At 37.9% G+C, this 14,487-nt stretch overlaps 1 protein-coding gene across 7 annotated transcripts in view; it reads right to left on the bottom strand.

Moving 5' to 3' along the window:
* LOC308502635 (maestro heat-like repeat-containing protein family member 1) overlaps positions 1-14,487 on the bottom strand; it is a 77,503-nt gene that overhangs the window by 22,821 nt on the left and 40,195 nt on the right. For 6 of the 7 annotated variants that reach the window (XM_081060644.1, XM_081060649.1, XM_081060645.1 and 3 more), the window contains 2 exons: positions 1,046-1,150; positions 136-271 (listed from right to left, as the gene is read on the bottom strand). In XM_081060644.1, the coding sequence (XP_080916770.1) occupies positions 136-271; positions 1,046-1,150 (241 nt within the window). The remainder of the gene's footprint in view (positions 1-135; positions 272-1,045; positions 1,151-14,487) is intronic. The other variant, XM_081060646.1, reaches the window with a different exon arrangement.

The raw sequence follows: 14,487 nt of genomic DNA, 5'->3' as shown, positions 1-14,487 counted from the left end.
GATCTGCAGGTAGGTTCCCCAGTGGGAATGAGGTGCTCAGGTCACTTCTTGGCTCTCACTCTTCTGGGACAGTGGGGGGCGGGGGCCGGCCTAAGGAAGGTTGGAGGGAGGATGATAAGAGAAGGCTCTCCATACTCTTTTGCTGCAGGAGGATACAGTAGAGACTGTACACAGCCTGGGAAGACAGGAAGCAGATGTTGTCCACTGGGTCCCGGCAGCGTAAGGCCAGAAGCCTCACCAAGCGCCCCAGGCGGGGGAACTCGATTTCCGTCTGGGGAGGGAAGCTGGAAGTCACAAGTTATCCTAGCCATTCCCCCAGGCTGAGTGATCACAGAAAAAGAACTGGGAGGAGGGAATGCCTGTGGCAGAGATCTGACAGGCGAGACTAGGTGAGGCTCACAGGAATGGAGTTAGATAGGTGAACTATGGCTGTAAAGGACAGAAGGATCATAGTTTGGGAATGATCTTACACTATCCCCCTTCTTTGCCTCTTGACACCCTACTCATCCTTCAAGCCTAGCTCAAATGCCTCCTCTGTGAAGCTTTCCCTGATTCCCTTACTTGTCATGATTTGTGTTTTGATGTTTTATTCCCACTACATTCGGTTTATACATTCACTATCACCTTCAGTTTAAATTTGTTCTATGCATGCCTCTCTCCCCATGCATAGAACAAATTTAAACTGAAGACATGGACTGTAAGTTCCACAAAGCCAGGGAACTGTCTTGGTCATCTATGTCTTCACTATAGCACCTGTCACTGTGCAGGAACAAGGTGAGTGTTCAGTAACTGCTTGTTCTGGTGAATGGAACCAAAACGAACCAAGTGGAATGGAATTCAGTTGGTGGGTGGAGACAAGAATCAAGCAGAAGATGCCAGAAGGGAGAAAGGGGAGAACAAGGAGGGAGGCACAAGAGAAAACAGGATGGAGCCAGGGAGGAGATTGAGGATGAGTGCCGGATGTAATGAAGTTTGGGATAAATGGAGGGATGAAGGCAACCCAAGGGGCAGGCGGACCCACACTTCAGGGCAGGCGCTTACTCACCTCGAAGTTGTTCATTTTTGCAGTGAAGCCAAGAATCCGGGCAGTACACCACATGGCCCGTTCACGCTCATTATCTTTCTGGGAGTTAAGCCATGTGTCCAGAAACTGGAGGGAAATGAGAATGAAAGAAGAGGCCTGTTTGACTGCATTTCAGAGGACAGAAAGGTAATCTTAAACCTGGATTTTGCAGAGGATCAGGGCAAGACTTCTGAGAGCAGGACTTCTTTTGCCAAGAGGCAGATGATGTGTGGGTCTGGCACCAGAGGCCACCAGTCTTCCTGTCCCAAATTTTGCCCTCATCGAGGTGCTGAAAATCTCCTCAATTGCTACCTCCTTCCTTCATGTTAAAGCAGTGGCTCTCAAAAGATATTGACTGTGATTCACGTTAACGGCTCAGCATACACCAGTGGTCCCTATACCATCTCTCTCCATTCTTCAGTAGAAAGAGAGCTTGGTGATGACAAAGAAGAACTACCGGATTCACAGATTCCAGCGTGAAGTGTGTACCAATTTACTTGAGAAACATAATTACCAATGATTTCACTTGAAACACAATGCATGAGCGTCTCGCCTTTGGTCAATGATGGGCCCAAAACACCACTGACCAACGACATTGCTACATGTCAGTCTACAGTCATCAATCTGACAATGATGCAACTAGACAAACAACAATCTATAATTGAAAAAGAAGAAGAGCAGCAGATAGAAAATCCATGCCCAACTCAAGAGAACACTGATAAGAAAAACATGCTCTTCCTGAAGATATGAGGAAATCTAGTGGGAGCTCTGCAAATCTTCCTTGTAGCCAGACTGACGAAATACCCAGTGCCAAGACTGTGGTCTCTAAACACCATTTCTCACTAAGAGGAATCAGAGCTCCTTGGAGGAAGAGTTGGCTCCAGGACTGAGATAGGAAGTATACAAGACATTATACTAATGCTAAGTGAAATAAGTCAGACAGAAAAAGCAGAGAACCCTATGATTTCACTGATATGTGGTATATAAACCAAAAACAAGACAAACAAATGAGAAACAAGAACTCATAGACACAGACAATAGTTTAGTGGTTACCAGAGGGTAAGGGGGTGGGGGAGGGAGATGAGGGTAAGGGGGATCAAATATATGGTGATGGAAGGAGAACTGACTCTGGGTGGTGAACACACAATAGGATTTATAGATGATGTAATACAGAATTATACACCTGAAATTATGTAATTTCATTAACAATTATCACCCCAATAAATAAATTTAAAAATAATAATAAAAAAATAAAAATAAATAGATAAATAAATAAATATACTACTGATTAAAAAAAAGAAATTATACTAGAGAGCACGGAAGCTATTGAAGATTATTCGGGTCATGTTAGAGGGATTCAGGAGCCAACTTGAAGAGCCTCCCATTGATCAAAGAGGGAAAGTTAGGCATCAATAAGAATAATAGTTGTAATTGATTAAAACACACAAAACACTTAAAAACTCATTTTAAATTCAAGTGATACTAGAGAAATAACCATCACTGGTTGCCTTTAGAGAATACTAGGAAATAATTCATTACTGTGAAAACTGATGAAGGGAAAGGATCCAGTATTTATCTTGTCTTTCCTATATGAGCTATACCTCAAAGGAAACCAAATAATTTATAAAGGTAACTTCTCTTTATAGAATAATTCCAGCTAAAAAAATGAATAAGGAATGATATAATGTCATCATTTTGCAAAAGTAGAGGTGTATTCATTCCATGGAATACTACATAGCAATAAAAAAGAATGACCTAGTGCTGCATGTAACAATATGGATAAAGCACACAGATATAATGTGGAAGTGAAGTAATCCAGACACAAAACAGTACGTAGTACTACATAATTCCATTTATGTGAAGTTCAAAAACAAGCCAAATTGCTCTATGGTGATAGAAATCAGAATAATGATTATTAGTAGGGATTATTCACTGGGACAGGGCACATGGGGAAATTTGGGGAGTATTGGAAATATTCTATAGCCTGATCTGACTGTTACATAGTTACATAGATGCATACATATGTAAAAATGTATCTAAGTGCACACTTAAGGTTTAGACACTTTATTGTAGCAAGTGATATTTCAATACAAGGTCTTGCTAAGAAAAAAAAAGAGTATCACCAATTTTCAACCACTAATGAATTAATGAATGTAAACTGTGATCTTCAAAAGCTGTGAACACCACAAATAGAGAGACAACTAGACATCATAAGCCTCTTGGTGCGAAGTAATCTTGTCAAAAACTGATCATATTCAGGATCAAGCCTCTAGATCTAAAAATTAATTTATGAGAAAAACTTCGACAGAGGAACTTGTAATCATCACAACCCAGAATATGGAAGGTTTACAGAACAAATGACATGGCTTCTCCAATGAATAAATTTCAAGGAAAAATTATGGAAGGGGTATAAGAGACAAACCAACCAATTGGAATGTCTGAATATTTAATGTTATTAAGAAACAAAATTTACCAGAGAGTGGCGGGGGAGGTGGTAGATGACGGTAAAAGGGATCAAATATATGTTTATGGAAGGAAAACTGACTCTGGGTGGTGAACACAATGTGACCTATAGATGCTGTATCACAGAATTGTACACCTGAAACCTATGTAACTTTACTAAGAATTGTCACCCCAATAAACTTTAACTTAAATAAATAAATTAATTAATTAATGTTAAATTGTAAATGTAATAATGTTTCTACATTTTTTTTTAAAAGAAGAATCCTTGTCTTTTAAAGAAATATACTGAAGATCTTAAGGGGATTCAAGATGGCGGAATAGATAAACACTGTGCTTGCCTCCTCTTGTGACCACATTAAAATTACAACTAAATGATAGAGCAATCAACCTGGAGAACCATCTGAAGACTAACTGAGCAGAAGTCCTGTAACTAAGGATATAAAGAAGAAGCCACATTGAGATGTTTATCATTAAACTTGAAATGTGTATACACACACACACACACACACACACACACACACATATACTAAAATATTTATGAATAAATCGGTATGGAATTTGTTTCAAAATAATCTACAGGTGAGGAGGTTGAGGAGTATATGGGGTATAGACAAAATAAAATTGGCCATGATTGATCATCAAAGCTGGGTGAGGGAACAGGTGGGCTCATTATACTATTCTCTACTTTTGTAGATGTTTGAGATTTTCTGTAATAAAAGTTATAAAATCAAAGAATGGAAAATGGAGAAAAATAAAAGTAAGTGTTCTAGTTCTGGATAAGATGAAATAATCACTCTCCAACATATCTCTCCCAATTAATGCAGCTACAAAATTGGGACAGATTACATGGAGCAGCTATTTAAGGACTCTAAAATGTAATAGTAGCAGGTGGATTCGGGAAGAGGTCTAGAATTCAAAGTACCACTGAATTGGTGGGGAGTTTACCATTTTTTTTCTCAGGCATCTTCTGGCTTAAACTCAATATAGTCCAAAACCTGGGCACCAGGGTGCAGACAGAGAAAGATCCAGGAGAAGTGCTCTAAATACAGCTCAAGGAGTGGGAGAGAGAACTGTTAATGCTCAGAGAGAGTGGGAGAATCCCCATTTTTCTGTTAGCCCTCTTTACCCCCTTTTCTCCATTGTCCAATGCCCCAACTCCTAAGTAAACTTGTGGTAGCAATGGTGAATACAGGAATCTGCAGGATCTAAGCCACTGAGAGAGGGGAACAACCTTACTCTCTGATCAGAGGAGCTGTGATCCCAAAAATGTACAGTGAACTCCCACTGCTTTTCTTCATTCTCCCATTTTTTGTCCCCAGATGCAGGCACAGTTGTGGAAATGCATGAGAGAGCAGAGTAACTAAAGCTTTAGATTTCCAACTGAAGGACCAAAAATGAGAGCCCTATAGAAGCAGAAAATGCCAGGGAGATTATGGAGAGGGACGAGTTTGGGAAACCAACCCCTTAAAGTTGTTTATGAACTCACAGGTTCATCCCCAAGATTTGCATGTATGAATTTAATTTTTAAAACATACAGACATTGAGAACTGAACTATAGGAAGAGATTGCCACCCTGTTCCCAAAGCAGCTACAGCTGACACATATGTGGAACAGATCTGAATAACACTACAAAGACTTTGAAAAATGAACTGATACTCTAACCAAAACCCGGAGAAGAATGATGAGACACTGTGGCCTGAACTCAACTAGGTCACTTGCCTGTTAAAATAAAAAAAATCAACATATTATGTAGTATTTAAATAAGACCCAGAAACTCATAATATTCATAACGTCCAGGATACAATCCAAAGTTACTCCACTTATGAAGGACAAGAAAAAGTAAACTCACAGGGGAAAACACAATCAACAGGTGCCAATACTGAGATGACACAGATGTTAGAATTATCTGATAAAGATTTTAAGATAGCTATTATGCAAATGCCCTCCAAAACAATCATGAACACACTTAAGTCAGTGCAAAACAAAACATACAAACAAAAACAAACAAAAAAGAACACATTAGCAAAGAAATAGAAGATATAAAGAATAAATTAAAATTGCAAAACCGAAAAACGCAATAACTGAAAATTTAAAAAAATCACTGGGTAAGCTCAGTAGAAAAATGGCAATGTCAGAGGAAAGAGTTAGTGAACTTGAAGCGAGACCAACAAAATTTATCCAATCGGAACAACAGGGAAGAAAAAAATACTGAAAATAAACATAACCTCAGGGACCTGTGGGACAATGCCAAATTGTTCAATATTCATGTAATTGGCATTCCAGTGGGAAATCAGAAAGTGTAGTAATGAAAAACATTTCAATAAATAATGGTTGAAAACTTCCCGAATTTGGTGAAAGACAAAATAGATATTTCGACGAGCTTAGTGATCCCAAACAGGATAAATCCTAAGAAATCCACTTGCAGACACATCAAAATGGAATTTTTGAACACTAAAGACAGAGAACAAAAGTCTTGAAAGTGACCAGAGAAAATGAAACATTACCTTTAGGAAAACAATTATCTGAATGTGTGTTTATTTCTCATCAGAAAGAAAGAATTGGAGTCATATTTGTTAAGTGCTGAAATTAAAGCACTATTAACCTAGAATTTGTGTCCAGTGGGGGGAGGGGGTGGAAATCCTTGGAAATAAAGGTGAAATAAAGACATTATCAGGTGAAGGAAAACTAAGAAAATTCATTGCTAGCACTCATTAAAAAAAGAGAAATGAGAGCAAAAGGAAACTTGTAACATAAGGATTGAACAGAAATGGTAAATATCTCAGTAAATATCCAGACTATTCTTTTTTAATATTTCTTTCTCAATTACAGTTGACATACAATATTATATTAGTTTCAGGTGTACCACATAGTGATTAGATATTTATATAACTTATGAAGTGATCACCCTGATAAATCTACTACCCACCTGACACCATACATGTTTAATACAATATTATTGACTATATTATTTTTGTTATATTTTACATCCCCATGACAATTTGGTAACTGAATTTGTACATCTCAATCCTTTCCCGTTTTTTCACCCAACCCACAACCTCACTCCCAGCTGTCAACCATCAAAATGTTCTCTGTATCTAAGAGTTTGTTTCTGGTTTTCCATTTGTTTGTTTGTTTACTTTGTTCTTTAGATTCCACATATAAGTGAAATCATATGGGATATGTCTTTCTCAATCTGACTTACTCCACTCAGCACAATACCCTGTAGGTCCATCCATGTTGCTGCCGATGGCAATATTCTATTCTACTTTATGGCTGAGTAATATTCCGTTCTACATATGTAGCACCTCTTCATATGTCCATCCATTGATCGACACCCAGGCTCACTCCATATCTTGGCTATTGTATATAATGCTACAATGAACATATGGATGCACATGTCCCTTTGAAGTAGTGTTTTGGGTTTCTTCAGATAAATACCCAGAAGTGGGATTATTGGGTCCTTCTTTGTCTCTTGTTATAGCCTTTGTTTTAAAGTCTGTTTTGTGTGGTATAAATACTGCTACTCCAGCTTTTTTTGTTTGTTAGTCTCCATTTTTATGAAATATCTTTTTCCATTCCTTTACTTTTAGTGTGTGTGACTTTTGATCTAAAGTTAGTTTCTTGAAGGCAGCATTTGCAGGGGTCTTTCTTCTTATCCATTCTGCCACCCTATGTCTTCTGATTGGACCATTTAATCCATTTGCATTGAAAGTAATTTTTGATAGATATGTAATTATTGCCATTTTATTATTCATATTTTTAATCTTTTTTCCTTCCTTCCTTCCTTCCTTCCTTCCTTCCTTCCTTCCTTCCTTCCTTCCTTCCTTCCTTCCTTCCTTCTTTCTTCTTCCTAAAGAAGTCCCTCTAACATTTCTTGTAATTCTGGTTTGGTAGTGATGAACTCCTTTAGCTTCTTCTTGTCTGGGAAGCTCTTCATCTGTCCTTTAATTCTAAACGATAGCTTAGCTGGGTATAGTAATCTTGGTTGTAGGTCCTCGCTTTTCATCACTTTGAATATTTCCTGTCACTCATTTCTGGCCTGAAAAGTTTCTGTTGAGAAATCAGCTGACAGTCTTATGGGAGCCCCCTTGTAGGTAACTGACTGCTTTTCTCTTGCTGCTTTTAAGATTCTCTCTTTGTCTTCAACCTTTGGCATTTTAATTATGATGTGTCTTGGTGTGGACCTCTTTGGTTTCATCTTGTTTGGGACTCTCTGCACTCTCTGTGTTTGTATGTCTATTTCTTTCACCAGGTTATGGAAGTTTTCAGTCATTATTTCTTCAAATATGTTTTCAATTTCCCGCTTTTTCTCTTCTCCTTCTGGTACCCCTATGATGGGAATGTTGGTATGCTTGATGTTGTCCCAGAAGCCCCTTCAACTATCTTCATTGTTTTGGATTCTTTTTTCTTTTTGCTATTCTAACTGGGTGTTTTCTGCTGTCCTCATCTAAATCAATGATTTGATCCTCTGTTTATCTAATCTAGTGTTGATACTCTTTTATGTATTTTTTACTTCAATTATTGCATTCTTTATTTCTGACTGGTTCTGTTTTATATTTCCTGTCTCCATTTTTATGTTTCCTATCTCTCTGTTAAAGTTCCCACTGAGTTCATGTATTTTTCCCAGAAGTTCATTGAGCATCTCTAAAATCAGTGTTTGGAACGCTGCCTCTGGTAGATTGCTTGTCTCCATTTCATTTAGTTCTTCTGGAGCTTTGTTCTGTTCTTTCATTTGGGACATGTTTCTTTGTCTCCTCATCTTGGCAGCCTCCCTGTGTTTGTTTCTATGTATTAGGTAGGGCTGCTATGCCTCCCGGTCTTAGTGGAATGGCCTTATGTAGTAGGTGTCCTGTGGGGTCCAGAGGTGCAGTCTCCATAGTCCCCTGAACCGGGTGCTCCAGGTGTGTCGCTTGTGTGAGTTAGGTTTGCCCTCCTGTTGTAGTTGATCCTTAGTTGCTGCTTGCACATCAATGTTAGGGGTTCACTGTCAGGCTGATTGGTTGTGGGGACTAGCTGTGACTACAGTGGGGAAGCTATTGTTCAGGGGCTGGCCTGGATCAGGAGTCACTTTACCAGGGCTCTAGTGCTTTCCCAGTTGCCCTTTGGGTGTGTCACTCGCAGAGGCAGCTGGTGGCATTCTGGCTGGCTCTGAAACCAGCCACTGGGCATGCCGCCCTGAGGATTCCTGGGCAGGTCTCTGCCATAGGCCAACTTAAGCGACACCCTGTGTCCTGCCTGGGGCTACCTGTCATGAGAAACAAAGTAATCCGCTGATGGCAGCCACCTGTGCTGGGCTTGAAGGTACCTGGTAAAAGCCAAGCCTCAACCAAGGCCAACTGCCACTAATGCCTGGCTTGGGGCTGCTCAGCCAGAGGTACAGGACATGCCGAAGCCAGATGTTGTTTGTTTGGGTTTTGTGAACGTTTGAGAGATTTTAGGAAAGTTCACAGCATGAGCCAAGAAAGGCCATTTGTACAGAAAAACCACTAGAAGAGATTTGGGTGGGTCCACAGTTGGGGGGGATAGGGTCTCAGGGAGTCACCAGGGCAAGATGCATGGTGTTAGCCAGGTTGATGGAGACAGCCTCCTATGACTGCACACCAGGAGTGGGGAGGGCTCAACAAAGAAATAATGGCTTCTCTCAGCATTTCTATCCAAGAGTAAGCTGTCCTCCATCTCTTGCCCTAAAACCAGACAATTAAGTTCCTCCTTGTATGTCCTGGTGCCTTTAAAGCTGCTGCCCCAGCACTGGAACTCAGAGCAAGTGAGTCCATCAGTGAGTAAGTCTATGTGCAGGCCCTTTAAGAGAACACCTGGGACTGCAGCCACCCTGGTCTCACTCAGCCACAATATCCACTGGTTTTCACAGCCAGAAGTGGTGGGGACTTCTCTTCCCAGCACTGGAACCCTAAGCTAGGGAGGCTGCTGTGGGGCTGGGACCCCTCACTCCTCCAGGGGCACCTCTGTGGCTGAGATATTCCTCCTGATTTTTAACTTCCACATGTAAGTGTGAGACCAGCCTATTCTGCATCTCCATCCCTCCTACTAGTCTCAAGGTGGTTTCTTCTGTATGTCGTAGGACTTAGTTGTAGGACTTCTGTTCAGTTAGACTTCAGGTGCTTCTCAATGTTGGTTATTTTATAGATTAGTTGTAATTTTAAAGTGGTCATGAGAGGAGGCAAGCATATTGTTACCTGCTCTTCCATCTTGACCAGAAATCCTAATAGACACTTCTTTTATTGCAATCTGGGAAATATGTTAGGTGGCTCAAAGCAAACATAAAATTTTCTGATGGGAGTTTAAATGTATGTAAATGTAATATGTAAGACAACTATGGCATAAAAAGGGGAGTAAATAAAGAGGTCTATATGGTAATAAAGTTTCTACATTCCACTTGGAGTGGTAAAATGTTGATTCTAAATAGGCTGTAAAGCGTACGTATACTGTAATCGCTACAGCAACTGCTACAAAAACTATGCTACGAGATATCTTCAAAAACACAAATAGAGGGGCAGACAGGTGGTTCAGTTGGTTAGAGTGAGAGCTCTGGGCAACGGGGCTGCCGATTTGATTCCCACATGGGCCAGCGAGCTGCGCCCGTGGCAGCTAGTCAATGAACTGCAGCTAAGCTCCCAGATGACCAGATGGCTCAGTTGGTTGGAGCACTGTGCTCTTAATCACAAGGTTGCCGGTTTGACTCCTGCAAGGGATGGTGGGCTGCTCCCCTTGCAACTAAGATTGAACATGGCACCTTGAGCTGAGCTGCCACTGAGCTCCCGGGATGGCTCAGTTGGTTGGAGCACAGGCTCTCAACCACAAGGTTGCTGGTTTGACTCCCACAAGGAATGGCGGGCTGCATCCCCTAAAACTAAAAATGGCAACTGGATCTGGAGCTGAGCTGTGCCCTCCACAACTAAGATTGAAAGGACAACAACTTGACTTGGATGGAGCTGATGAGTCCTGGGAAAAACACACCACTGTTCCCCAATTAAAAAAAAAAAGTCCTGGAAAATATACACTGTTCCCCAACAAAGTCCTGTTAAAAACAACAACACACAAATAGATAAACTAAAACATAATATTAAAAACATGAAAATAACCCAAAGGTGGTAAGAAAGAAGAAACTGAGAAACAAAATGAGAGAAAACAAACAGAACACAAGTAAGAAAGTGGTAAATCTAAACCATATCATAATTTCATTAAATGTAAATGGTCTAAACATACCATTTAAAAGACAAATTGTCAGAAAGGATTTTTTTAATGAGTATACTGAATGGATTTTTTAAATGACCAACTGTATACTGTCTACAAGAAACTCACTTCGTATAATATTAGTATGTTAAAAGTGAAAGGATGGATAAAGATATATCATGCCAACACTCATAAAAAGGAAGCTATGGTGGCTAAATTAATAACATAAAAAGAAGACTTCACAGCAAAGAATTTACCAGAGATAAACAGTATATTTCATGTGATCAAAAGAACAATTTACCAAGAAGATATGAAAATCCTAAATGTATATGTGTTTAACAACAGAGCTTCAAACTATGTGAAACAAAAACTGAGAGAACTGAAAAGAAAAATAGACAAATCCTCAGTATAGTTGGAGATTTCAACATTCCTCTCTCAGTATTCAATATAATTAGCAAATAGAAAATCAGTAAAGATACAGCAGAACTGATTGACACCATCAACTGGCATTTTAGCACAGTTGATCCAACAAAAGCAATTAGGCTATATCTTGCTTTATAAAATAAAACCTTAAGAAATTTTAAAACTTGAAATCATAAAAAGTATGTTCTCTGATCATAATGGAATTAGACTAGAAACTAATAACTGAAAGAAAATTCTTCAAACGTTTGGAAATTGAGCAACACATTTCTAAATAATCCATTGCTAAAGAGGACATCTTAAGAGAAATTATAAAATAGTTTGAAATGAATGATAATAAAAATGCAATACATTAAAATGTATGGGATACAGCTAAAGTAGTGCCTAGAGGGAAATTTGTAGCACTAAATATTTATATTAGAAAAGGAGAAAAGTCTCAAGTCAATAATATAAGTTTCCACTTAAAAAAATAGAAAAAGTGAAATAAATACAAATCAAGCAGAAGGAAGAAAATACTACAGATAATAGTAAAAATCAATAAAATTGAAACAAAGAGAAAAATATGAAGAGAATGAATAGAGGAAAATAATAAAACAAAAAGTTGGTTCTTTTTGAAGATCAATAAAATTGATAAACCTCTAACAAGATTGACAAAGAAAAAGACACAAGAATGAAAAAAAATATGCAGACATTAAACGCATAATAAGGGAATACTACAAACAACTCTGACTCGTATAAATTCACCAATGTAGATAAAATGGAAATGGACCAATTTTTCAAAAACTAAAAAACTCAGCTAGGATGAAACAGATAGCTTAAATAGTCCTATAACTATTTTTTTTTTATATTGAACGTATAGATTTAAAAAACCTTCAAAAAAAAAAATTTCCAGGTCAAGATGGTATTAATGGTGATTCCTACCAAAAACTTAAAAATGCAATAAGATTAACTGTACTCAGTCTTTTCTGTGAGATAGTAGGAGCACTTCCTAACTAATTTTATGAGGCAATATTAACCTGATACCAAAATCAGACAAAAACAACAAAAAAAGAAAACTATAAGTCAATATCCCTCATGAACATAGACACAAAAATCCTCAACAAAATGTTAGCAAATTAAATCCTGCAAAACATAAAAAGCATAATACATCACATCCAAGAGGGGTTTATCCTGGGAATGCCAGACTGCTTCAATATTTGAAAATCAACATACTATGACATATTAATAGTCTGAAGAAGAAAATCAATGTGATCATATCAATTGAGGCAGAAAGTGTTTTATAGAATTCAACATCTATTCCTATTCAAAATTCTCAGCAAACTAGGAATAAAAGCAAACTGCTTAATGTGATAAATGGCACCTAGAAAAAGCCTATAGTAAACATCTTACTTAGTGGTGTAAGACTGAATCACTTCCCCATAAGATTCAGAAAAAGGCAAGGATGTCTACTCTCCTCACTCCTATTTAACATCATACTGGACGTCCTAGTCAGTGCAATAGCCATGAAAATTAGAGAAAAGGTAAAAGATTAGAAAGGAAGAAATAAAATGATCCCTATTTGCAAACAAATTAGTTTCTACATAGAAAGTTCCAAGGAATCCACATACCACCCCCTAGATGTAATACAAGGTCAACATGCAAAACTCAGTTGAATTTCTATATTCTAGCAATGAATAACTGGAAAGCAAAAAGTTGTTAAATAATTGCATTGATAATATCGTCAAAAATGAAATACTTAGATATATACAGGATCTGGATGCTGAAAACTACAAAATGCTGATGAACAAAATCAAAGAAGATCTAATCAATAAAGAGACACAACATGATCATGGATTAGAAGACTCAACAAAGATTTCAATTCTTCCCACAGAAAGCTATAGATTTAATGCAACTCCATAAAAGCCCCAGAGGATGATTCATAGATATAGACAAGTTGATTCTAAATTTATACGCAAAAGTAAAAAGAAGAAAGGAATTACACTTTATAATTTTAAGACTTTACTAAAGCTAAAAAAGTCACGATAGTGTGGTATTGGTGAAGAGATAGACACAGAGACCAGTGGAACAGAATAAAGAGTCCAGAAATAGATCCACACAAATACAGCCAACTGATTCTGACAAAGGCATAAAGGATAGTATTGGAACAACTGAACTTTCATATACAAAAAAAATTGAACCTCAACCTAAAGCTTATCTCTTACAGAAATTAATTCAAAATGGATCACAGGTTTAAATGTAAAATCAAACAGCTTTCAGAAGAAAACATAGGAGAAAATATTCAGGATCTAATTCTTAGACATGACACCAAAATCACGGTTCATAAAAGGAAAAAAATCATAAAGTGGACTTCATCAAAATTTAGAGCTTTTTTTCTTTAAAGGACCCTGTCGAGAGAAAGAAAAGACAAGCTACACATTGGGTGAAAACACTTGCAATTTATAGATTTAACGAAGAGACTTGTGACCATTAAGCCTAGTGAATGAAAGAAGCTGATCTCATAAAAAGTTACATACTATATGATTCCATGTATATAACTCATGGAACATCTTCGAAATGACAAAACTATAGAGACAGAGAACAGATTAGTTGTCGCCAGGGAACAGAAACAAGGGGGGAAGAGATGTGACTATAAAAAGGGGTAGTACAAGAGAATTTCTCTTGGTGAGGGAAAATTCTATATCATCATGGTGGTGGTGATGGCTACACAATTCTATAAAAGAGATCAAATTGCCTAAAACACACACAAAAATGAGTGTGTGTAAAAACTAGTGGAAACTGAATACAGTCTGTAGTCTTACAATAGTGTTTCATCATCAGCCCCCTGGTTTGAGAGTGTACTACTTTACATAAGATGTCACCATTAAGGGGAGCTGGGCGAAGGGTTCCAGGGGCTCTAGGTACTAGTTTTGCAGCTCCCTGTGAATCTACAATCATTTCAAATTCAAAAGTTAAGAAGAAAATTAGCAGCAAAATAATTGGAAACAGTCCAGTGTCCATTCATAGGAGACTGATTGAATAAACTATAGTACATGTACACAATGTATGAAAACATTAAAAAATAAGGAATATACCTGTGAACTGATATGGGTAAGTGAAAAAAGCAAGGTCCAGAGCACTGGATAGAATGTGCTACCTACTGTGTGAGAAAGGAAGGGAAATAAGAATATACCATAAACAGTTTGGCTTATTTTTACAATAAGAAAAATAGGAAGGACAAACCAGAAGTGAATGGAAATGGTTGTCTATAGGGGTGAGTAGGAATGAGGTTTAGAGAATCAGGATGGGAGCAAGAATTCTCTGAGTAAAACTTTATATAGTTTTAAGATTTTAATTATGTAAATCTTTACATA

Source organism: Rhinolophus hipposideros (assembly GCF_964194185.1).
Source record: "Rhinolophus hipposideros genome assembly, chromosome: 9".
Taxonomy (NCBI): domain Eukaryota; kingdom Metazoa; phylum Chordata; class Mammalia; order Chiroptera; family Rhinolophidae; genus Rhinolophus; species Rhinolophus hipposideros.
This window is presented reverse-complemented; position numbering and strand designations above follow the sequence as displayed.